The 26,169-nt window shown below is 38.7% G+C and overlaps 2 protein-coding genes across 3 annotated transcripts in view; one reads left to right on the top strand and one right to left on the bottom strand.

Moving 5' to 3' along the window:
• The first annotated feature begins 1,468 nt into the window (after positions 1-1,468).
• pcsk9 (proprotein convertase subtilisin/kexin type 9) lies at positions 1,469-21,553 on the top strand. The gene is made up of 12 exons (XM_007260664.4): positions 1,469-1,795; positions 4,069-4,260; positions 4,361-4,484; positions 6,804-6,937; positions 7,766-7,907; positions 8,773-8,969; positions 10,064-10,247; positions 10,750-10,926; positions 11,990-12,135; positions 14,616-14,781; positions 16,718-16,890; positions 18,043-21,553. Exons 1-12 carry the CDS (start codon positions 1,616-1,618, stop codon positions 18,253-18,255), a joined length of 2,028 nt encoding a protein of 675 aa, XP_007260726.2. The 5' UTR covers positions 1,469-1,615; the 3' UTR covers positions 18,256-21,553.
• Positions 21,554-22,228: 675 nt separating this feature from the next.
• Positions 22,229-26,169, bottom strand: part of usp24 (ubiquitin specific peptidase 24) — a 92,117-nt gene continuing 88,176 nt past the window's right edge. For both annotated transcript variants that reach the window (XM_049481394.1, XM_022666020.2), the window contains one exon: positions 22,229-25,674. In XM_049481394.1, coding sequence (XP_049337351.1) covers positions 25,612-25,674 — 63 coding nt within the window. In that variant the 3' untranslated portion in view covers positions 22,229-25,611. The remainder of the gene's footprint in view (positions 25,675-26,169) is intronic.

The following is a 26,169-nucleotide window of genomic DNA, read 5'->3' on the forward strand; positions in this document are numbered from 1 at the left end:
TTGCACATTTGTGGTACAGTGGTGCTAAAATTACACGTAGTTTCACTTAGGAGAAGTCATAACTAAATTAAACGTTATGTGAAGTATTTTTCATATCTATTTTGTCATATCAAATATATAAATGTTAAGTTATATCAAGTTATAACTATACTTAAAATTCTATTAAGTCATAACTACATTGTGTCAAAATAAATCTAAAATCGGTTATATCAAGTCGTATCTAAATGAAAAGTTCCATCATGTATTATTGAAAGTTATACCTGCATTAATGTTATATCATGGTATAACTAATTTAAAAGATACATTTATATGATGTTAGTTACACTTATAAAAAAGTAGTTTAAAAGTAGTTTTTAACTATAAAAGTGATTTTAAGTTATACCTATATTAAATATCAAGTTGCAACTGTATTAAAGTTGTATCAGGTTATGTCTAAAAATATATATTTTAAAAGTGATATCAAGTTATATTTAAAGTAAATTAAATGTTATATATAAGGTACCCCACCAGTCAAAAGTTTGTACACACCTTAAATTCAGTGGCCTTTCATAATAAAAAAAATCTGCATTGTAGATTAATACTAAAGTCATTCAAACTATGAAGCAAAAATATTTAGTAAACAAAAATACCTGTTAAACAAAGCAGAATATGTTCTATGTTTTAGATTCCTTAAAGTAGCATCCTTGCTTTGTACATAATAGATTTGCACATTTTGACTGGATTTTTTTCAGTCAGATTTATGAGGTAGAGTCACCTGGAATGGCCTTCAGTTACCAGCTGTGCTGAACTTTTTAAAGGTTAATTACTTAAATTTCTTGCCTCTTAATGTGTTTGAGAGCATCAGTTGTGTTGTGAAGAGGTATAACTGCTCAAGAACTACTCAACTAAGAAAAAAAAAACGACAGTCTTTCATTACTTAAACAAATGAACATCAGTCAATCCAAAAAATCCTAAACTTTGAAAGTATCCTTAAGTGCAGTCACTGCATAGACCATCCATCATTAACATTATGATGAAACTGGCTCTCATCAGGATTGCCCCAGGAAAGGAGGAGCAAGAGTTACCTCTGTTGCACAGGATAAGTTCACCATAAGTTCAGAGCCTCAGAAACAGCAAGTTAACAGTATTTTGATTTGTTTAATATGTAATATGTAGTACCTGCTTTAGAAGTGTGTTTCTGTAGAGAAACTTTTTCTATCAGGGGTTCCAAAACTTTTATATAATTTGATATATTTACTGACTATAAAATCATAAACACATAAAGTACAGTCAGTCATCTGTATTTAACATAGAGTTAGATGTCAGCAGGTGCTGCAGTGGGTGCAGGTGAGGGTGAAGGAGCGCGTGCTCAGGCTTCCTGTGTGAGAGTGTGTAATCTGACTCCAGGCTGGAGGTGAGTTTATATAGGCAGAGATGGTGCGATCAGAGCGCGATGGCGTGAGCCGCCAACACGTCATGGCCCCGCCCTCAGGGAGACAGCAGATCAGAGTGTTCAATCAACCGCTCCTCCAGCACTCACCCCCAACATGCTCTAGACTCCACAAACTCTCTCTCTCTCACACACTCACTCACACACTGCTTACTGACTGTGCTGACTAACCGGGGCTGTGCAGGAATGAGGGGTCTGGCTGCTCTCGCGCTGCTGCTGCAGCTGTGTGCTGCTGCTGCTGCTCTGGCTGATCCTGAGGAAGACTACACTGAAGATGTGGAGCTGATCCTGTCCCTCATCCGCAAAGACGACTCCCAAGCCGAGCTCGAGTCTGCGCCCTCCGCTCAGTTCCTCAGGTGCACCAAGGTAAGACCACCACATCACCACCTGTCCACAAGAGTCTACTAGTGATTCAGATACAGTAGAGACACTGCTTAAGGTGCACCTACAGGGAAACAGGTGTCCAGCTGACTCTCTGGACATTCTGGAGTAGGCTATCTTTAAACTATCTTAAGACTGAAAAATATGAGCAAAATATATATATAATGATGTATTTCTAAATTCTGCTTTATTATCCATATACTAGTGCATCTCGAAAAAGTAGAATATCATTGAGTGGATCAACACCAGCAGGTGACATGACATGAGTCTGGAGGAGCAATGGAGAGGTCCCAGAAAAAGTCCCAGAAACTTTTATAGAGATGTGGATTTCATTTTCCAGTAGGCACATTGGCACATTGCCCACACTGACAAAAGTACCAGTTGGTCTTATATAATATTCTAATTTTCTGAGATACTGATTTTTGGGTTTTCATTGGCTGTAAACCATAATCATCAACAATAAAATAAATAACAGCTTAAAATAGATCTCTCTGTGTGTAATGTATCTATATAATATAGAAATTTCCCATTTGAAATTGTCCAATGCTATGCTAAATGTGTTTAAAAACCATATAGTCATTATTGAAACCTTTGAAACATCTACTGTGATATATATTCATATTGAATTATTATTCAGCTTTACACTCACAGAAAAAATGATATAAAACTGATAGGTCACTGAGGTTGGTGTACTGTTAAGTTAATTAAGGGACATAATTGTATGATGTTGCCTTACAGTTGTTTTTCCTATATTCAAGGAACACAGTTGGACCCAAATTATCATGTGTCTTTAAGTGGAACAATTCCACTGTTTGTTATTTGATGAACAAAAATGGTTATATATAGTACACAGTAAAATACTGTTTTCCAGACAGTGTAGAATAACGTGGAGTTAAGTTTGGGATCCAAAACTACATCAGTACATGAATACCTGGCTTATACCATGAGTACTTCAGACTTCACCAATGCTCTTGTGGCTCAACACAATCAAACCTTCACACCAACATTCTTCACATCTAATATAATCTAGTGTAAAGTCTAATCAGAAGACCATAAGTGTTACTACAGAAAAGAATGGACAAGGTTTTTGTTAAGTTTAGTCTTGTCAGCTGGTGAACACTTTTCACAAGTGTAAGGAAAGTTCACTGAGTTCACCCACTGATGGATAGCAATTTTTTGAACTGTGTGGTAAATATATATAAATATATGTACAGTACCAGTCAAAAGTTTGGACAACTTTAAATTTAAAATTTTCTTTATTTAATTTATTTTCTACATTGTAGATTAATATTAAATACATTGAAACTTTAAACATATTCTGAATGATTTTTGTTTACAAAATAATTCCATTCCAATCCTCTGCCTATTAATGGACCACTAATCATGAGTGGGTGTAGTCATAAATAAAAGTCAATAAAAACTATGACTGAACACACACTGTGATGGCATGTGATTGAAATTATACGCCTCAAATCTTAGACAAATCAGAGATAAGTATGTGGCAATCTTCAAACAGAAAGCACCACAAAATGTAAAAATGTTCCACATCAGGCTAAATGACCCCTAATGTAAAGTACTGTATGTGTTTCCAGGTATTTTAACAGTGTTTAGTCTATTTGCCAGTGTTAAACCAGAACACTGTCTGTTTTGTAAATAGTTTTGCAAATTTATTGTACCAGTATCTGTACACATTTGCATTTATTTATGGGGGTAGGGCAGTGCATGTATACATAATGTGAATCTAAGACTCTTTAGATTCTTCTAAGTAGCCACATTCGGCAGATCTGCACACTCTTGATATTTTAATCTCAGTGTCTTCATGAGGTGGAGTCACCTGGAATAGTTTTCTCAGCGTCTTGAAGGAGTTCCTGTAGGTGCTGAACAATAGTGGCTGCTTTCCGTTCACGCTGTGAAGCTCCAGCTCATCCCAAACCACCATCTCAGTTGGGTTTAGGTCAAAGGATTGAGGAGAACAAGCACTTTTTTTGTTTAATACGTAATAAAATATGTGTCCCTTAATTGTTTTAACGTCTTTAATATTAATCAACAATGTAGAAAAAAAATTAAATGAGCTAAATGAGAAGGTGTATCCAGACGTTTGACTGTGTTGATATTTGTTTGTGTACACGATACAAATAAAAGCCTCGAGCGTCACTACTGAGCTCCACGTGCGCAGCTCCAGGGCTGCAGCGCGCGCTCGACAATTTCGGGGTGCGTGCTGCTCTCTTTACCCCCTTTCTCCTTCTCTCCGCCCGCAGGCCGAGTGGCGCGTGCCCGGTAACTATATCGTGGTGCTGCGGAACGGGACGCACGAGAATCAGGTGGAGCGCACGATGCGCGCGCTGAGAGCCAGAGCGGCGAGGCGGGGCTACCTGACGGAGATCACGCGCACCTACTCCGGAGCAGTGCGCGGGTTCCTGGTGAAGATGAGCAGCGACGTCCTGCACATGGTAACCGGGGGATTCAATGAAATAGTGGGAGACAGGTGAAGCCCCCCAGTACACTCACCGCCCCCCTCTCTCTGTGGTGTGTGTGTGTGTGTGTGTGTAGGCGCTGAAGCTGCCTCATGTGGATTATATTGAAGAGGACTCGACAGTGTTTGCGCAGGGTCTGCCCTGGAACCTGGAGCGCATCGTCCAAACCGAGCACGAGAGCGGAAAATACACACCACCCAGTAAGACAAAACACACACACACACACACACACACACACACACACACATAAAAAAGGGTTAGAGTTATCTTGTTTGCATTGAAATCGACTAAAAAGCAGAGAAAAAATCTGATATCCTCATAAAATTACAAAATGAGACAGTTGGCATCCTTTCTAATTTGTTTGTTTTTCTAATTATTAGTATCCAACTTGAATTTTTTGCGACAAATGGAATATCAACCTTTTCTCATCTGACTTACAATTATTATATCAAGAAACTAGCATGTATGAGTGTCCTCTTTCGTACAATTAATGTCAGCTTATTTACCTGTTGCTCACAGTTTTGACTTTTTGTAAATGTATAAAAATAAATTATCTGTTTTTGCAAATAATATTAAATCACAATATACACTCCCTTGAAGAAAAGGCCACTACGTGGATTTAACTAAACAAATAGGTAAGAGCCTCTTGTTTGATCAATTACTGCATGGGTGATAATGTTTCAGCTGGCAACCAGTTATTTAACCCTAATTGATGCAGTGAGAAGCTTCTCATTTGTTAAACAACCATGTGGAAAGACACATCCTGTGGTTGTGGAAAAGTTGTTAATCTGTTCCAGAAAGGTCAAATTATTGGAATGCGTTAAGCAGAGAAAATATCTTGAAATTACTGAAATTAGGTTAAGAACTGTCCAATGCATTAATAAATATAGGAAGGACAGTGGGAAGCATCATCTTCGAGGAAGGAATGTGGTAAAAAAAAATCTTGAATGGTCGTGATCAGCAGTCAATAAAATGTTTGCTAAAATCTAATTATAGAAAAAAACAACACTAGAAATCAGGGCTATGTTTGATAGTGAAGGTAAGAACATTTCCACATGTACAAAGCAAAGTGATCTCAAGGCTTTGGGACTAAACTGCTGTGTAGCCTTAAGAAAACACTTACCAGTGAGTCAGGAACAGCTTCAATTTGCTTAAGTGTATACAGATTTACCCTGTTTCAGAGTGATGGAGCACCAGTGTCTACTGTACGAGCCAGGGGGGGCAGTGCTATAATGTGAGGTTGCTCCAGTTGGTCAGGTCTGGGTTCAGCAACAGTATTTGCTGAAAGAATGAGGTCAGCTGACTACCTGAATATACTGAATATAGACCAGGTTATTCCATCATTTTGTTCTTCACTGATGACATGAGCATATTCCAAGATAACAATGTCAGGATTCATGGAGCTGGAATTGTGAAAGAGTGATTCAGGGAGCATGATCATCATTTTCACACATGGATTGTTCACCACAGAGTCCAGATCTTAACCTCATTGAGAATCTTTGGGATGTGCTGGAGAAGACTGTGCACAGTGATCCAAATCTTTCATTATCAATACAAAATCTTAGGGAAAAATTAATGCAACTCTGGATAGTAATAAATGTTATGACAATGCAGAAGCTTTTGTAAACACGAATTGTGGCAAAGCAAATGCTTGCCATCATCAAAGCTAAAGGCGGTCCAACCAAATATTAGTATGTGTGACCTTTTTTGGCCAGGCACTGTATTTGCTCATATTATGTCTACAGTTCAGTTTTTTTTTTTTGCTGAAGCTCATTTTCTCAGTTTAGGGTCTGCCCAAAAAAGTGTCCTTATAACAGCCTTCAGCAGAATATCTCCCTGAAAACATCAACACCATCCTCCAAACAATCTCCAAGGCCTTGTGTCCTTGTTATTGTGAAAGAGCTAAAGAGAGTGCATATTTAAAAATCCCTTTAAATTTTAAAGTTATATGTCAGAAAAACACCATACATCTGAAAACTATTAATAATAGGAGTGTAAGCATGGTTACTGACAATCACATTAACTTATATTGCTAAATATTATATTTAAAAGATATATCAGCATTGTGATATACCAGTTTAGACTCCATCACCCATCACAAGATTTTCCATTGACTGCAGTATTAGTTTAGACAAAGGCAATTTATGCATTTTGTAAAAAAATAATTTATCTGCTTTCATTTCATTGTGATGCCCAACAATACAAGTTAAATTTGCAGGACAATGCTTGCTAGAACTGTAAAACACTGTAACATGAGTAATACTTTTATGCAAGAACTGATGGTTCTTAGCGTGTCCAGAAATGAATGTATAAAACATATCCTTTAGGTGTGCCCCAAAGTCTGAATACCATGTTTTAATTGTAGGGGGAGCCCAGAAGTAAGAAATACCAAATTTTTACATAATGCTACTTTAAATGTAATGCTTTAAATAATGTGTTTAAGGTGATTTGTTTTTGTGCTGATCCTGAAAACAATACAGTACATAAATGTGGCTGAAGATCACATGCTGTGTGTGTAGATGATGGAGCTCAGGTGGGGCTGTACCTCATGGACACCAGTGTTCAGACGAGCCATCGTGAGATCGAGAGCAGAGTGATGGTGACGGATTTCAACAGCGTGCCGGAGGAGGACGGGGTCAGGGTTCACAGGCAGGTTAGTAGATGTACCTCGATAGATCAACCTTTTTCCAAAAAAAAAACAACCTAAACCTGAAACATTGTGTAGTTCAGACACTGTCCATATACACTGATGAATAGCCAAAAAAGCCACATGACTTCACACATCAACTGAATTCAAAATGAATGGCAATCATTTTTTTGACTATTATGTTGCTTGGCAACCATGCCCTGATGTGAAGCCAGTGGCACAGTGGTATATGTGGCTAAACTGCAAATACAAATGAGTAACATTCATCTGTTTGTTCAGTGACACATGCATACATCAACCAACCCAATTCCAAAAAAATAGATGCAGCGCATCTTGTTTGCAAATATTTCATACACTTTATTTTATTCATAGTATAACATAGAACATCTATGTTGAAAGTGACACATTTGACCATTTCATGAAAAACATTAACTCATTTAGAACTTAAAACAGCAGAATATCTCTCTTTTACACAGTGTCACAACTTTTTTGGTATTTGTGTTGTACCTACACACCCACCAGTTCAGATACCCTTTGACATTGAGCAACTGAGCAACCTACACTTCATAGTTGAAAGTATTGGGATGACTGCTCATTAATTTTTCTTCAGAAATCAAGGATATTAAAACAATCCTGCTTTTGTTGTCATTCCAAATCATCCCAAAAGTATTGTATAGAGCTCTAGCTCTAGCATTCCAGAGTACATGGTATTAGGCATGATGCCAATAGGTCCAGATTTATCTGCTCCATCTGCTCACCCACTCCTCCATCCATTTACCCAATCACCCACACATTCACTTACTCACACATTCATTCTTCCTGTGTTTACTGCAGGCCAATCAGTGTGACAGTCACGGCACACACACAGCAGGGGTGGTGAGTGGGCGAGACTCAGGCGTTGCGCGTGGCGTCAGTGTGAACAGTGTGCGGGTCCTCAACTGCCAGGGCAAAGGCACTGTGTCTGGAGTGATGGCAGGTAAATATCATAATAACTAGTGCTGGACAGAGTACTTCAGAAGAGTAATCTGTTCTCTGAAACAGAGGACAAATGAATAATTTAAAATGTAATAAGTTATGTAATATTTTCCATCATTTAAGAAGTGTTATCTGATTGTTTCTGTATTACTACTGGATTATTTTTTTAAAGTAGGATCAATAAATTATTATTATTCCAGTTGTTTTTTTAAGTTACTGTTTGCAGCCATTCATTTTTATAAAAGGTCTATGGAGTGTAGTGTCCACACTATTATTTGTAAATGATCAGATTGGATTTGCCTGTCTGGACATCACAAACATATCTGCATTGGTTCCTTCCCATACAATTCACTCTGGATTTGATGAGGGCATTGACATTTGATTTGCATTCAGAAAATACATACTGAGACTGTTCACATCTGACTGTAATCGCATTTTAAATGTGGCTTTTATCCAATGTGCAAAATAACAGTGTCTTTGGTTGTCTAGATTATCAAAAACAAATTTGATTACAATCTACAAATTTAAAAATCAGAACACAATAGTTATGTATGATTTTTATTCTGACACTTTTAGGAAATATCATATTTCTATTCAAACTGTTATGTCCTTTATCAACATAAACTCAACTATTTACACTCTTTGTAAAGGACTTTGCAAATGGGTTAGTGTTCTTTAGTCATTGACCGGTTCCTCAATATGCTTTATTGAGGTCAGTGTATTGTTGCTAGAAAATGTATCATGATACAATAAAACTCCTCCTCATATTGCCCACATACAATTTAGGTAATGATATAATGTTGACACAATGTTTGCTTCTATCCAACTCTGGTAACTACATGTAACAACACCTCAACTTTCCACAGGTCTGGAGTACATCCGTGCATCTCTGCAGACACAGCCCATCAGCCCTCTGATTGTTCTGTTGCCGTTTGCTGGGGGCTTCAGTCGTACTCTCAACACTGCTTGTCGGGAGATGGTGCGGTCCGGCGCAGTTCTTATAGCCGCAGCTGGAAACTACCAGGATGATGCCTGTCTGTATTCACCAGCCTCAGAACCTGAGGTACTACTCTGCTTCTGCTCACAAACCTTCTAGCAGCACTTTATGCAGTGGACCTATATTAACTCTTTAATGCGCAGGATGGGTCAAAAGTGACCCAGTGACATATTTTTGCAATAAATTAATTTAATCATTCAGTATTCAAGGTATTTCTCAATTAACTTTAAATTAAAATTAAATTTAATTAATTTTCTAATCATAGTACATCCTTATTTAATTTTTTTCCTTTTTAACTTTTTGAACATACAAAAAGGGCTTTTATTCAAAAAGTAGGTAAGGTAAAAATTTAATAAGGATGTATGATGGTCAAAAACAAGTTAAATGAGGAATAAAAATTAAATTATGAATGAAAGAATTAGTTTATTGATAAGCTATATCATAGAAACACTCAGCCATGCATAAAGTTCTATAGAAAATGAATGCAGGTCATCTTTGAGGGGGTGTGCTTATGTTGAGCAACAAAAGGTTAAAAATGCCAGTGTAACTAAAATGGCTGTGAATAAAAATATAAGCTGCAAAACTATGAAGATATCAGTTTTATTTGTGCAGATTAATTAAGACAATTGTAATTGTATTTAGGATTATCATTATTCTTGTTGTTATTTTAGCTATAATCAAATAAAATGTATTTATATAGTGCTTTTTACAACACAGAACCCCCAGTAAGCAGCAGGAAACCTTATAAACTTAGGAAACCTAAAGAGAGGAACCAAGCGGACATGCCCTTGTACTATCACATGTACCTCCACATGTACTGTCAAGGCTAATATAAAAGGGGGGCCTACTCCTCCTCTGGTCAAATAACTTAAAAATTAATGTTAAAAAGTCATTATACCACAGTTAGTTCTTACTCTGCAATGTGATTGGCTGAGAGGTGTTTTATAAGTGACATTATCAGCCAGTAATGTACTGTAACCGAAGCTCTCCATGTATTACTGCGCCACATACAGGTAACCTAGTAATGATGCAGCGCTTTCCAGCCAAACAGCGCAGAGTTTTTATAACCAAACAGATTGTATTTTTTTGTCCTCTTTGTGACAGTGATAATGGATCATTATAATTATAATCATCACCATTCTTACAATGATTGTGTGAAGGTCATAACAGTGGGCGCCACCAACGCTGCTGACCAGCCACTCACTGCAGGGAACACAGGCACCAATGTAGGCCGCTGTGTGGATGTGTTTGCTCCTGGTGATGACATCATCAGTGCCTCCAGTGACTGCCCCACCTGCTTTACTACAAAGAGTGGCACTTCACAGGCAGCTGCACATGCAGCTGGTAAGTACACCCTCACATATACACACATGCATCTTATGGCTGTGGCACTGAACCCCTTGATTTTAGCTGACTCCACCCTAAGCTCAAATAATAAAAATGCTAAAAAAATGGAGTAGGAGTAGTTTGGCAGAGGTCCTTGGTGATGTATGGGTTTAGGGACAGGACAGGAGGTAGAGCTGATTGGCTGAGCTGCGGGAGCAGCAGTGGGCCTCCGATAGAAGTGAAATGCAGATGGTTGGATGTCAGCAGGGGGGCGGTATTATTGAATGACTGATCTGCATATTGCGATGTCCATGTTCAAAAGTCCATGGAAACACTCTACCTATAGCAGAGTTGAACCTGTGAAAATATGCTTTAGGGTTTAGTGTCTCTTTAAGAATACAGGGCAAACTAAAATACATTAAATCATGACAACTTCATGAAGGACCAGTAAAATGCTTTTATATCCCAAAGCCATATTTAAGCTGCTGATTTGTGTGTGTGTGTTTGTGTGTGAGATCAGGTATCGCAGCAGTGCTGCTGAATGCTAAGCCCAGCGCCAGCTCTGCTGAAGTGCTCCAGCTCCTCCGTCACCACTCAGTCCAGCAAGTGATGAACCTGGATTCTCTTCCTGCAGAACATCGCCTCACTACCCCCAACATGGTGGCTGCCCTACCAAAATCCACCTCTGCACTCTCAGGTCAGTGGCTGCCATGTGTGTGTGCCTGTGTGTGTGTGTGTGTGTGTATAGAATCTGAGTTATCCTCTAAAGCAGTGGTCCTCAAACTGTGATACACAAAGCATTTCAGGGTTTGTACTCCAGATGACCTCAGAAAATGTAATGCATGTACAAAAGTATGAATAATTTAAATCTCAAAAGATTTGACCTCTAATTTTCACAACATCAGGTTTATTTGTGTTTAGTGCTTAACCAGGTAGACCCTCAGTAGCCATACTAAATTTACAAGAAACAATAATCAATAATTTGCAGATTGCAAAGTGGGTAAGGCCCACGCAGAAGCCCCAGTAGGTGGTACTTAAACGTCTTGGTTTGATCAAAGCTGGTACTTTCCTTACATTTTTTTTGAGGACCACTGCCCTAAAGGTCTATTATGAGTTAGTTAATTTATTTATTATTTAATTTATATACACCCCTGTTAACATTTCACTGCAAAACAAAATTTAGAATAAACATAATAAAAATGAAGCCAAATCAAGAAGAAACCAAAATTTTATGGCAATAAAATTTTAACTAACCAGCCGTAAAGCAGGGGTTGGATCAAGGCCAGTAGCATTGCACAGGTGGAGGAATAAATATTCCTCTAAATTCCAGCAAATCGTGGATGCAAAAAACTTAAATAATTTTGTATGAAGTAGAAAAACAGCTTTTCTAACACATAAGGCCTAGACAGTGATAAATATTTAAAAAAAATTTACATTTACAATTGATTAATTATCATTTATCAAATCATCTGCTAAAAGGCTGAAGCTAAAATAACAAAATAATATGTTTTTACATTAACATAACATAAGACATAATCATTTAAAATGTGACTCCAATTTCTCCATGGACTTTCTAAAGAGACATAAAATGAAGCAATTGGAAAGGCCCCAAAACCCCTCACCTGAACACTCTAGAAAATTCAAATTAATTAGCTACATACCAATCTAGCCCAGTCTATTAATCAAAAAGTTTTAAAATAAAGTTTTACTATAAAAAAAGTGTTGCATTTAACATTTCTAGACTGGCATGTTTTTGCTAGATGATGCGCTGCTGTGTCGCTCGGTTTGGTCTGAGAAGTCAGGGGTCTCAAGCTTCGATACAGCAGTGGCTCACTGTCGCCAGGGTGAAGAGATGTTCAGCTGCTCCAGCTATTCATCAGGAAGCCGAGCTGGAGAGAGAATAGAGGTGAGAGACACTCACTGTTACAGACTGAATATTACTGACTTTCACAGAAACTCTACAGTAAGTTATAGTTCTAAAGTTATAATTGATTCATGTCTATGGTCTTGTGGCTGAGCTTGCTCTGTGTAACCTATGACTGTTTGCAGCAGCCAGTAATTATACATAGGTTGGTAGGACAGGCCATACAGTGCATTTCGTCACTTTCCAATGAAACATACAAAATATCTCTTACACTGTGTGAAATTTTCTTGATGAATGGACCAAAAGAAATTCTTCAAAATGACCTGAAATATACTAGGGTTGTCACGATACCAAAATTTTGACTTCGATACCGATACCAACTGTAGTATCACGATTCTCGATACCAAAACGATACTTGGAAGAAAAAAAAACAATAAAAATATCTGAACATAAAATGTTTATTTTTGACTGAACTGGATTGAACACTGAACAATCGGTGCAAACGTTTTTATTCTAAAATGAAACATTTGAACAAAAAACAAGTTTCGTTATTATAACCTTAACTATAACATAATTATCTAAACACTTCCTAAAAACTAAAACTAAAACCAGAGGTAATGGTATCCTGACTATGTGAACCTGACGGGCGGGCAGAAGTTAAGTTCTGAATAAGGAAAATAAAGAGACAGAAGAACATTACAATGTTATGTTCATTTTAACACTCACTGCTCCATTTTATTAATCAACCGTTTACTGTTTTTAATAAGCCCATGTTCAGTGTAACGAGCAAGCAGGCTACGTGCCTGACCACAGATTTGCGATGGAAACGCGAAAACGTGAACATCTTGAGTTTATGTTTCACAGCCAATGGGATAATGGAGAAATAGAGAAAACCACGGGTCCAAAACAAAACTCCTGCACACTCCTCTCCGTGTTAACGTGATTTACTAGCAGTCGCTAGTAAATCTTAGTAAAGCTACAGACAGAGTGTATCTTGACTAACTCCACTAACCTGTCGAATTCACAGCTCTTTGTAGAGATCAGGGTGCTTGTCTGCTAAATGAATGAGCGAAATATGATCAGAATTATGTTAAATAACACTGTAACATAGAAGCATAGAACTATTATTTAATTAAAATGATTTTTAAGAACAGCTAAGAGTGAGAGAGATTTGCGTGTTCTGATTTGAGCTACTCACAGGTAAAGGTTCTCTTTTATCTCCTCGTGCTCATATTCTAGTCCCACACATAAGTCTGCAGCTCCCTCAGTGTTTTCTGTCGTATTTTGCGGCTAGCGCGAGCGCTTACAACTAACACCGCGGACCGCGAGGTGCCGCCGCGCTTGTGCCGAATCCGCTACTGAATCCGACTCCCGCTTCGCGGACAGAATCGTCACAACACCCCCCGCTGTACAACTGCGGGAGTGAAAACAGCGCTAATAAATAAAGTAGTTTAGTTTCACTTTCAGTTTTCGTTATTTTATTTACAAATAAAAATATAAATAAAAAACAGATGCCTACATCTCGGACTATTTTCCCACACTTCACTCCTCGCGCCCGTTTTGTCCACAAGTCGCGGACGAGAGACATCTGTTATTTTAGCCGTCGCCATTCTACACTCGCTGCTGCTCTGCTGGCTTGCGCGTGAATCGATTCATTTGTTCAGAACACTAAGTTCATCTGAATCCTGCCACACCGACTGCTGCGGTGTGAATCAGTTTTATGAACTGAATCAAATCGCGCCTACTAATTTGACTCATTTGAAGCTAGTGACTGGGCTATATACAGTATCGAAAGCATCGAACGCTAAAGAACCGAATTGTTTGTGATGACGTAGTATCGAAAAAGAATCGAACCTTCGGTACACCGTGCAACTCTAAAATATACTCTTCTTTTTACATAGGCTTCCATTGAAAGTTACAAAGGTTTTTTTATCTCTCTTCTGTAAAATGTTCCTATTGGACAGCAATGATATAATCATATAATGTTCTGTTCATTTGCATTTGATGTTGTATTCTGTAGCAGGAAACAGAGAGGAGGCGTAATTGTCCATTCTATCAAATGCCACAGCAGCTCTAGTTATAACAGGGCTCCTTTAAACCCTTAGTGTAAACTGATAGAATGGATTCCGGTAGTAGTAACTTGGGTTTCAGGTTATTTCCTAAAAAGCAGCATCAAGGAAATAAAAACACCCATCATATCCCATCATATCATCTTATCATCCACATTATATCTCCTTCCTACAATAGATTCAGTAAGAAAAATCTTTCTTAGTGTGAGTTAGTGTTCCATTGAGTGGAATAAATAAATCACTATAAAATAGTCTACTTGCACAGGTTATGTCTTGCCATATAAGTTCTTGCATAGATTTCCTAGAAATCAGCATTTCTATCACACAAGGCCTAGACAGTGATGAAGCTTTAATAATTTTTACATTCATCTTTTTAAGTGAACACCAATATTCTGGCAATTCATAATGCTTTTAAAAACATTACTAAGCACACTATTGACTTGTGTTTTTCAGATGCAGGATGGGCAGAAGCTGTGTGTGGCCCATAATGGCGTCGGAGGGCAGGGAGTGTATGCCATAGCCCGCTGCTGCACAGGGAACAGTGTGCAGTGCCAGAGCAGTGCCAGTCCCCACACAGGCACAGATGCAGAATGCCCTACTCCAGAGCACCAGCTCACAGGTAAGAGCATACAGTACACAGACATACCAAAATCATGGGATAGCAGTATGTAAATTGATCATTAAATGTTTCCTCAAGGGACGGCTTGGGAACACTCACACTTGTATGAGTTGTGAGTGAAGTTGAAAACCACTGGCCAAGGGTCAATGTGCTCATGGCAAGGTGATGTGAATAATAATTATTGAGGAGTTCAAGCAATGCCTGATAGTTGTTGCAGGATGTATTGAACATATTTTTAATGTTTTAAGTTGTGCAGACATTTAACCTTCCTCCATCCACAGTCTCACACATTTCTCATAGTTCAGACAGAGCAGTGGGTGGTAATGCCAGTGACTGGCAGCAATTATCTGGAATTGTTTGTGTTAAACGTTTCATGACATGTTGTAATTTGTTAATGTCAGGGTATATTGTTCATCTTAAGCTAACCATAGACTAGATGACTCTAAAAAGACTTTTAGTAGACTAAAGTCTGACACCCGCTCAGATCTAAAGACAAGTCACAGGCTTTTTAGTTACAGACTAAGATTTTGCAAAGACTGTGAATCTTGCAGGGTCACTATTTTGCAAGACTGCAACTAGATTATTGCTGAGATAATTTTATTATGTTTTTATTATTATTATAAATAGGAAGACATGTCAGAGAGACCCTTTTGCTCACTCCAAAGCTCCACCAGTTTCTCCTCCTTTTGTTAAGTCCAGGAGAACCGTGGTTTCCGAGCTATCGCCAGAGTCTCATTCATGTCTATGTCCGCAAATGTTCCTGCGCTTGCCTTGCGGCTTCCCGTAGCTCTCCTATTGGCTGTTGACATTGTTTACATCACTAATAGTGTGATCCAATAATATACTATTAAACACAGTTGATTTTATCTGAATGCCAGGATGAGAAAAACTGATTTAAAAGTTCAGTCCTAACCACCTTATACTGTATGATACTGAACGATCGAGATGATTCAACTGCGGCTCGACTCTAGCAAGACTCATGTTTTTACCTCGACTCTGGAAATTTGTCTGCAACATTGAAATCACTTAAAAATCGTTTGGTGTAAAGTCAGCATTAGTCAGATATCTCTCCTGCATCTATGAGCTACATGTTTGAGAAGATGCCTTTGTCCTAGTGGATGCTTGGTTTGTTTAGCAATCACTGTAGTGTGATAGTCTCATTGTAATAAAACTCACACTACAGGTAAAAAAAAAAGTTTATATTTAAACAATAAGTATTTATATGTGTGTGTATGTATGTATAGAGCAGTGTTGGTTAAAAAAACGAAACCAACTAAAACTCCAATAAGAAAAAATACGTTAAGATTTTATATCTGTGAGTGTGCTAAATTGCTATTCTATTTATCTCCAGTTCTCACCTATCAATACCTAGTTAATCTAAAAAATACTTCATTAAAGTAAATCAAGTGATCTACTGAACAAATTTATACATTGATTGGAGTTTATAGAGAAGAAGATCAGCACCCAAACCTGTGTTTGCAAATTCATAACATGCCATAAAGTGAAGAGAGGGGGGAAGAACTCAGTAAAGATTTGGGAGGTAAAAGAAGATGATGGGATGGTGGAGGCGTGTGAAGACTTGAAATACGATATGTAAACTAGGTAGACTGTTTTTATGGGATTCTATATAAGAGGCAGAGCAAGAGGCATGTTCATTCTCCCATTTTTTTTCTTCTAACCAAAAGCACACTTACTGCTTAAGTTTTTTTTTTTTTTTATCACTTTTCATGGATCTATCACTTTTGAACTTGAATTAGATTGTTGAGCATCTGTAGTATCTGTCAGCATTTTCCAAAAAGTCCAGAGTGACTTGACTTGGATCCAGAGTTGTAGTTGTTGTCTTTGTTTCTGTATCCGTCTGTCTGTCCGTCCTTCTGTGTGTGATTGTGTGTGTCTGCGCTGCATGCTGTGTAACAGCTGTCACTTCCTCCTGCAGGCTGCAGCTCTCACGTTGAGTCCGGAGGCGTGATTGATCCCATGCGGCCTCTCCACAGCAGCCGAAAGGCGTGTCCTGCCAGAGTGGGCACAACATCGCATGCTTCCTGTTGCCACGCCCCCAATCTGGAGTGCAGGTTGATTGAGCATCACCCGTCTAGCTTTAAGGAGCAGGTGAGCTCTAGTCCTACATTTATCACACAGTGCAAATAAAGCTTGTTTAAACATCAGAGAGACTGTCTTTGGAATCTTGAAAAAAAGCAGGTTGTTTAATCTGCTTGATCATCCTAGATCTTGACTATTTTTGGGGGGTTTTGTTTGGGTTTAATGATCCATACTGGTCACAAAACCAATCTGGTTGACTAACATGATCAGCAAGACCACGTTGGTCAACAAGCAAGAGCAGTGTGACCAAAAGAATTTATTTACTGACCTACATATTACATCCTCTTATTTAGCATGCAGCAATGTAGCCCACCTATTCACATCAAAGTTATAAGGAGCACTTCTGCCCAAGCAGGTATTTAAATGAGGCAAACATTTTATCCAATCAAAACAGGATGTATTTACATAGAGGTCATTTTCGTACAGTCTTTCTTAAAGCAGAACAGCAAAAACAGTCAGTTAAAGTTTGGAAAAGTGTCTTAAATTACATTTGTGACTGTTTTTTAGTTGACTTTAGTTGAATCAGTTAAAGATGATGTCAGAAATTTTAGGATTTAGGGTGTGATGCAGTCTCCTTTCAGAGCGTGCTCAGTCAGAAACTTCACTCATTCGTTTCTTTGGTTTAACTATGGGTAAATGAGCTATTGATCTCTGAGTTTCCTCTTCTGAAGTCTCCATTGCTCCACCAGCCGCTGACGTTCAGTAAAACTGAGCCGGATCCTCTTTTAGAGGCTCTACGTGTGACATAAGTACGTAAAGACGTGCGACGTGGTCAGAAGAACTCCCACTAAAAAAGCCACCCGAGAAACCTAGTTTTTAGAATGAATAAACGCAATATTTTATCCCCTCTCCACTCAGAAATGCGTTTGCTTTCAGTTTAGAAACAAAATGATACAAACTGCCACTTTAACATTGAAGCAATAAAAAGTTGTTTTGTGTGTGATATTTTAGAAATGCTGATCAGTACATTTACAGACATAAACAATAGACAATAGACACCAACCACATTGTGACTGACTATTTTAGTGGAAAATGAGGGAAATGGTGATTATTTGAGTTCTTGGACATTTATAATTTATTTAAAAGTTAACCAAAAGTAAACTTACCTACTCTGTTGTCTCTACACCAGCAGATCTTGACCTCTCCCTCTCTTTATCTCAGGTGGAGGTGTCGTGCGAGGACTCCTGGACCTTGACAGGATGTAACTCAGTCTCTCACGGTTCAGTCACTCATGGTGCGTTTGGCCGAGGCAACACCTGCGTGGTGAAGGCGTCTGACCAGGGTAAAGGAGCAGCTGCTATTGCCATCTGCTGCAGGTATCGCCCACTGCAGCACGAGTCCAGCAAACACAGCCATGAACAAAACAACCACTAAAGCTCTGCTTCATACCAACCTCTACCAACCAGCTGTCCACTCTGCAGCTCCTGTTCCTGCGCTCTGATTAGGACAGTTCCTAAGAGGAGATCTGTGTGTGATCTGGAGTGACTCTTATTGTCTATTGCACTGTATAGTCCTGCTTTCATTTTTCCTATTCAGGCTAATGCCTCCAAGGTGCTATAAACCACCAGTTAGCACTGTGCATAATGCATGTAGAGGTCATTGCGCCTTTGTTTTAAACAGTGTTGAGTTGTAATGTAGTCTCTAATAGACCTGCACATGAGGGTTCTGACACTGTGACGAATTGAAGTACTTTAACTTTAAGACCATTTAGAGAGAGTCTTCTATCAACACTCCACAGTAAACATGACTCTTCATGACTGATGAATTGTGACATTACTGTACACACTCCTAAATATAAATGTGTCAAGTTGGTTCTTTGGAGTGATCCTACAGAACAGGGTTGCCCATTCTTAGCCCTGGAAAACTACACCCTTCTAGATTGAAGTAGAGCATCATTTCCAAAGAAGTTGGGACACTGTGTAGAGTGTAAATAGATTTAAATAAAAAGTGAATACAATGATGTGCAACTCTCATAGACCCATATATTATTCACAATATTTAACACATATCGTCGCTGTCCTATGAAAAACACTTATCTCCATTTTTGTCGATTTTTAGTTTACTACATAATTTGAACAGAAAAACTGTCCATTACACTGTGCCAAAATTTCTTGATGAACGGACCAATAGAAACTCTTCAAAATGACCTGAAATAAACACTTTTTACATTGACTTCCATTAAGAGTTTTAAGGTTAAATTACCTTTTTTCAATCTCCTGTTAAGTTGCTGTTTTTTGAGATAAGTGTTTTTCATTGGACAGCGATGATATAAAAGTATGATATTTTAACATTTCACGAAAATCTGCTGCCATTCATAGAACTTGATGGCAGCATAACATCTCAAAACTGTTTCTAAAAATGACAATTTAACAAATTGTTCCTTCACATACACTAAAGTGTTCCTGCTTTTTATGGAATTGGGGTTGTAGATGTCAATCACCAGCATTGGGCACCTCTACTATAGAAAGAACCACTGCAGAAACCCCCATATGGTCCACACTGTAGCTCTGTCCCCGTGTTGTAAACTAGGTTGTACCATATGCTGTTTCTGGAGGAAACTGCCCAGGATAAACTAAACTTTTGGTAAGTTTTTTTTTTTTTTTTTTAAGAACCATACTCAAAGTTTTTTTAGATAACCCCCTACAGATTTTTTTTTGTATTTGCTTTTTCTTTTGCTTTATCGTACTGATCATTTTCTGGTTATCAAACATTAATATCAGACAATGATAACCTGAGTATTTATAAACATCACTTTTTAAATAATTATTTTATTTATTAAAGGAAAAAAAAACTATCCAAACAAATCTAGGCCTGTGTGAAAAAGTGTGTGCACCCTAAACCCAATAACCCTTGGCGGCAGGAACTGCAGTTTGGCTTTACCAATAACTTGAGCAATGAGTCTTTCACATCTCTGTGGAGGAATTTTGGCTCACTCTTCTCTACAGAATTGTTTTACCTCGTCCACATTTGAGGGATTATAAGATCATGCCACAGCACGATAGGTCACTCCCAAAAAAAATGTAGTTTTTTTTAACCACTCAGAGTTGGATATGTTTGTGTGCTTTGGGTCATTGTCCTGCTGCAAAACCCAAGTACACCTCAGCTTCAGGCCATGAACTGGCTGGACATTCTCCTTCAGGATTTTCTGGTAAACAGCAGAATTATTGCTTCCATCTATTACAGCGAGTTCTTCAGGCCCTGAAGCAGCAAAGCTGCACCAAATCATCACACTACCACAACCATGTTTTAGATTCAGTATGAATTTTTTTTCTGAAATTAATTGTTAATTTTATGTGACATCCACCATCCCAATTTTGTCATGTCAGACCAAAGAATACTTTTTGAGCAAATGGGAGATGGGCCTTTGTGTTCTTTTTGGTCAGCAGTGTTTTTTGCCTTGGACTTCGTCCATTAATACAATTTGCAACCAGTCTCTTTTTTACTATTACTATAATCATTAATACTGACTTCATGTTGTCAAAAAGGTTCTATTTAAGTGGGTTTTTTTTATTCTACAGGTCTGGTGGTAATCAGGCCTGGTTGTGGTTAGTAGTAAAAATTTAAATTAGCTTTCCAAAAAGTGTGATTAGTCAGTTAATTTATGGGGGGGGGGGGGCAAACACTTTTTCACACACGGCCAATGTATGTATAAAGCAATACTCAAATATTTATAAGGAGTATATGGCAGAAATCACAACACGATGTAATACTGTTATAAAATTATTGAGAAAAGTATAATATGCATTAAAATCCACTCCCTCCCAGCCCTCTATGAATATGTTTATGCATGATGTTCATGATGTAAAATTTCATATAAACAGAAGTTCCACATTTACACATCAATACAGTGGTAACTCTCACTCCCAGATTTCATAAAGCATCAAGCTATTCATCAAAATTAAGTATTGCTTTTTAAATACAGGTGTATTCAAAAGTCACAGGGCACGCGCTTATTTTAGAAACTAAAGGCTAAAGGGAAAATGACCCTTTTGAAAACCCCAGCAAGTTATGGATGAGGAGGCCTATGGCCATGGAGGAACATGGCCGCCATCTTGAAAGCTGCCATATTTCGGCAGTGCAAATATTTTTTTTCTTGTATTTGTTAATAAAACTGTGGTCTTGGAATGAAGAAACAGCATACAATACAAAAGAGACACAAATCTCTGATCATTTACAGCTACCTTTCACATTATTTATCTGTACTGTACCAATGGAAAGCATTTTTCATTTTATACTCCATTGTATTTTATCTGCTGAATCCTTTTCTGTTTTTGTTTGAAGGTCTTCACTTCATTCTTGGTCTTTGTTGAGCAACACTTTCTTTATATGGTCCATTATAGATGCCTCAAACATGCTAAACTAATACTCAACTGAATGTCTATTACATTCAACTAGAAGTCAAAGTTTAATTTAAATGATTTTGTATAGAACCTAACTCTAATCTAGATCTTAAATCTAACCATAAAAAGTTTAGATTAGAGTTTGGGTTAGAATTGGGTGTAAGGTTACACTCAATAGAGATTTATATTTGAATGTTAGTTGAGCGTCTATAAGGATCTTTAGTGGTCAATCCAAATAAAGTGATTGCCTTTTTTTTTTTTTTTGCACACAGTGTGCTCTATGCTTATTTTGTAAATGTTCTGTTCTGATTTGTTTTGTAAGAATAAAAGGATTTTCCACATAAAGAGAATGGTGTGGTAATTGGTGGTGTAATGCCAGGATTGCTAATATGCCATTTTCTTGACAGCAGCAGTTTTGCTTGATACCATCTTGGGCACAGGGGTCAGATACACGGACGTCTCAAATCTCCCGGAAGTTGCGGGAGTCTTCCAATTAGTTTTTAGTGTGATTTATTTATTTTTTTTTTCACTCCTGGACGGGATGCATTCAGGAGCATCATGGCTCCCAGCAAAGCTCATATCTCCTCTGACTACTCTAAAGTATATCCATGTCTGGTAAACGTAAAAAACAGTGAAAGTCTTGCCTGCTGTACAGTTTGTAATAGTGATCTATCTATCCATCCATCCATCATAGCCAAAAAGTAAAGTTCTGTTATCCTTTGGTGTGTGATCCAAAGTCCAGATCCGGGGGTACCTCCTTAAAAATGTTTTTTGCAACTTGGGATGTCTGGATGTGTGCTTTCAGTACAGTAAGTAATGGGTCGTAACTTCGTCAACATTCCAGCAATGGTGCGAGTCAAAATGTTTCCCTTTATTATAGATGCTAAAATGCTGCACAGAGTCAGCGTCTGTCGTGGTGTGCAGTAAAGTGTGCAGTCAGTTAAGAAATGCTGGTCTGAAAGTGAAGAGTTTAGCAGGTTGGACATAAAGACAAATGCTACACACAGTTTGTAAAAGGTTGTGCATTCCAGTTTTATTCATTTTTTCATCATTATTTATATCAAATAGTTCCCATAATCAAACTCTGATGTACAAATTAAAATGTGGCTTTAACATGCATCCCCCCCCCCCAATTCTGACAATTCAGGAGAAGTGCAGCACAGAATCAGTAAATAATAAAACCCTTTGAGTGTCTCCAGCCCCGGCCAAATACCCGCCAGTTAAAAATGCTGCAAAGAGGGGAACCGACAGTTGCGAGAGGGATGGAAAAAGAATGGAGGCGAAATTAAAAGCATTCGGTGTGCCTACCTACTTAAAGATGTTCACACTGCATCAAGAGTTCAGCTACTTGTTCAGCTTGGCCAAGAAGGGGGGAGGAAAAAAAAAAAAAAAAGTTCTTGGGTGTGACGCCTGAACACAGAACTGTTGCAAGCACTTTCCTACAACATGTGGCAAACTGATAAAGGAGGTCGTCTTGAGGCTCGAGAGTGAAAGTGTCTCTATGAGAGGTCAGCCTTGGGTCAAGGCACTGGTCTGGTGAACTGTACCCTCCTAAACACGTCTGTACTGGACACACTGGATCTAAACTCCTTGTGAGACTTGTGGGAGGCTGCAAAACAGCAACATGTAGTTTTCTTCAGCATCTGATTATCCTAAAGAACTAAAGCTTCACTGACCTGTCCACGAGCTTTTAATAAACTACATGTTTATATGTGGACTATAGCAGAGAGCTATAGATCAGTTGATTGATTTTTTTGTTTTTTTGGGCACACAAAACCCTTGGTTTGCTTTGCACTCAATTTAAGTGACCCACAAACTCACAAACTTGACTGAAGGACATTGAGGTCAAGCTTTCACTTCAACTTACATTCACGGACATGCATGCATAAGCGAAGAAGCACAGGAACCATGACACACGGGTGCGGACAGGTGAACAGCAGGTGATGAGTTTGAGGTAAACAACTGTATTACCTTCCATATGGTTTAAGAACTTCCACAAGGCCATCCTTATCCCTCCTTTTTAGGCTTTAGAACAGCTGAGGAACCAACAACAACAAAAAAAAGAATAACGAAATCAAAAAGAAACAAAACAAAGAAAGAGAACACCAACCAAAGAGAAGTGGTGTGTTGCCAACTGAAGGACAACGTTTTCATGCAACGTTCCTTTTCCGGAAAGCAAACAACGTCACACGGTGCACTACTGAGATAGGTCCGTTTGTAAACATCGTGTGGATGTAGCTAAGCGCTCTAAGTCTAGTCTAGTCTAATCTGGTCTAGTCTAAGTACAAAATAAGCAGCAGACTCTATACCCTGACTCTGCTCTTGATGAGCTTCTGATTCCACTCTGGCCCAGAAAGCGACAGAAAGGGCCCGAGGAGCCTCTAAGCGGATCGGCCGAGAGTGGCCAGGGGTCAAACCAGTGCCACAGCGACCTTGGCACCTGCAGAGAACTCCTTTCCTCATTTTTTTTTTGGCACTCAACGATGAGCACAGCAGTGTCGTTGTGTATTTGAAAACTGTAACAGAGGGAAACTGAAAGATCTGTGAAGGAGGACTGGGGTAAAGGCACTTGTGAGCTCCACAAACTGAACTGTGTCACCGCTGCACTCTTCTCCACTTCTTGCTCACTTGCTCAGTCTTCTCTCCCTCCATCCCCCTCAACCCCCACTCCTCCTTCCCCATCCTTTCCACCATGTTTGCGCACGTGTGTGTGTGTGCTGTAAGGCAGACAGAAGTGACAGAAGTAAAAACGTACATAAGCAAATAATCGTAAAACGGCTGTTGGCAAAGTAAAAACCCTGAACAAAGATCAAAAGTTAAAGCTCAAAAGCGTCACGCGTGAGGTTGATTGTGTGATATGACCACCAGCTCTTGTCCTATAAAGCTTTATAGACAAGTATGTGTGTTGATCCAGCAATAATCTGAGAGATCTGTAGATGGGATGTAGTTTGAATGTGTGTGTGTGTGTGTTTGTAAGTAAGTTCTAAGCTAGAACAGTCAGACTGCATGCTGAGGAAACAGCTGCTCCAACTCCACAGCCATAGGTATGACAAAACAGAGCCAAGAGAGAACCAGGAGTGAGAAACAGCATGTGTGTTTGATTGTGTGTGTGTGTGTGTGTTCATTTGTGTTGGCATCCATACGAGACTTAACAGCAGGCCTGAGACAAAGTCACAACAAAAAGAGAACAATATGAGAACATCAGAAAATAATGAAACAAAGGCTCCACCTCGACCATAAGAGGTCAGCTGCCTGCTTCTGGCACTTGTCGTGGAGCGATGCGAGTGATGAGCAGAGAGATAACCCATCATCTGTCTCTCTGTGGTGATTTTTTTTTTTTTCAGAAATAGGACTATTGTTTAAAAAAAAAATTAAACAAAAGGGGGAAAAAAAATCAACTGTGGGACTGTAAGTGACCACAACGCTCTCTTTGCATATCTGAAGTCCAAGAAATCCTACAGTAGAGCCGACACCGCGGGGGTCCGTCTCAATTGCCATGGACACCACAGCGGTTACCATGGCTGTGGTGAGACTGAAGAAAAAGGCAGCGATCTGAGGAAAAGCATCCCGCAATACAATCCCATTTCACGCCCTCTTCCTAGGCTGCGTCGAAACGAAAAGAAAGAACACGAAAAGAAAGCAAAGCAGCAAGGGATATGGCCATTCAATCACCTCTAAATGAGGAACTTGTCAAACGTCACCCGCCTCCTCCAACTGAACTCATACATAAAGTGCATTTAAAAAAAGAGAAACCAGCAAGAGAGAGAGAGAGAGAGAGAGAGAGAGAGAGAGAGAGAGAGAGAGAGAGAGAGATGGAAAAAAAAAGGCTCAGTCGTTATTTAACTAGCCGAGGCTGGCAAGTTCACCTTTAAGAGTTGATTATGAGGCACCACTCAAACAGATGGAAAGGAGGGGGGATTCTTAAAAATATTATTTTACATTTGAAATTACACCTATGGAACACAGATTTCATCAATAGTATCTCTCATTATATTGGCAAATATCCACAAAACAGCAATTCATTTTTTTTTTCCTAAGTTTTTCTTCTTTTCCTTTGTTTGTTTTAAAACTTCCACCCCTCCCTCTGCACCACTGAATCTTGTAGTTCTGTGTGAAAACTCTTTAATAAAATGAAAAGAAAAAAAAAATCTCCTCCATGTTCTACTGAGCTCCACTTGCAGTGTGAGAACTCAGTCACACCAGGGCAAACCTGAAGACAGTGTTTTGATTGGATGGGTTGCTGCCTCTTGTTCCCCCGGCAATCCATTTCCTGCCCAAAGGAGGGCAAATGCAGTCTTTTGATTGGCTGCTTGGAGCCACAATGTCTCTCCATTGGAGGGATTTTTTTTGCTAGTGTAAAAAAGTGCCCCGGCTCTTGATGAGATAAGAGTTAGGGGTCAACATCCTCTAAATCGCTCTTAGAGTCGCCCAGCATCATAGGCGACTCTGAGCCCTGAAACATAAGAAACACAAACATCAGAAAGACGGTCATTATCAGTCATTTCTTCAACATTTAATAAACATTTAAAAAAAACTCTGACATAATGTATAATACAGGTCAAAATACTGAAGAACGCATAGTGGGGTGCACACACACCATGTATTACTAATAAGACCTGTAAATGTTCATCCTTTCTGTATTATCATGCTTGTGTTAGAACTGTCCTTTAGCCAGACTTGTTTCATTATCTTAAAATCCTTTAAATTTTCCCAAATTCAGTGCGTCTTATAATCCGGGGCACCTTATGTATGAATTTTACCAGTCAGGTTGTAAGGAGCAGTAAAGCCACTCAGCTGAAGTATAGCATTATATAGGTGCTTCAATTTAATTCTCTAGCAGTATTAGGTTTTAGGCATTACTCGCTAAGCGCAAGCCATTCGGCCGTCCAGAAGTAAGTATTATCGGCCTGTAGTCTGCTTCTAACCCCATCTAGCACTGCTGGAGCAG

Source organism: Astyanax mexicanus, chromosome 1 (genome assembly GCF_023375975.1).
Source record: "Astyanax mexicanus isolate ESR-SI-001 chromosome 1, AstMex3_surface, whole genome shotgun sequence".
Lineage (NCBI taxonomy): Eukaryota > Metazoa > Chordata > Actinopteri > Characiformes > Acestrorhamphidae > Astyanax > Astyanax mexicanus.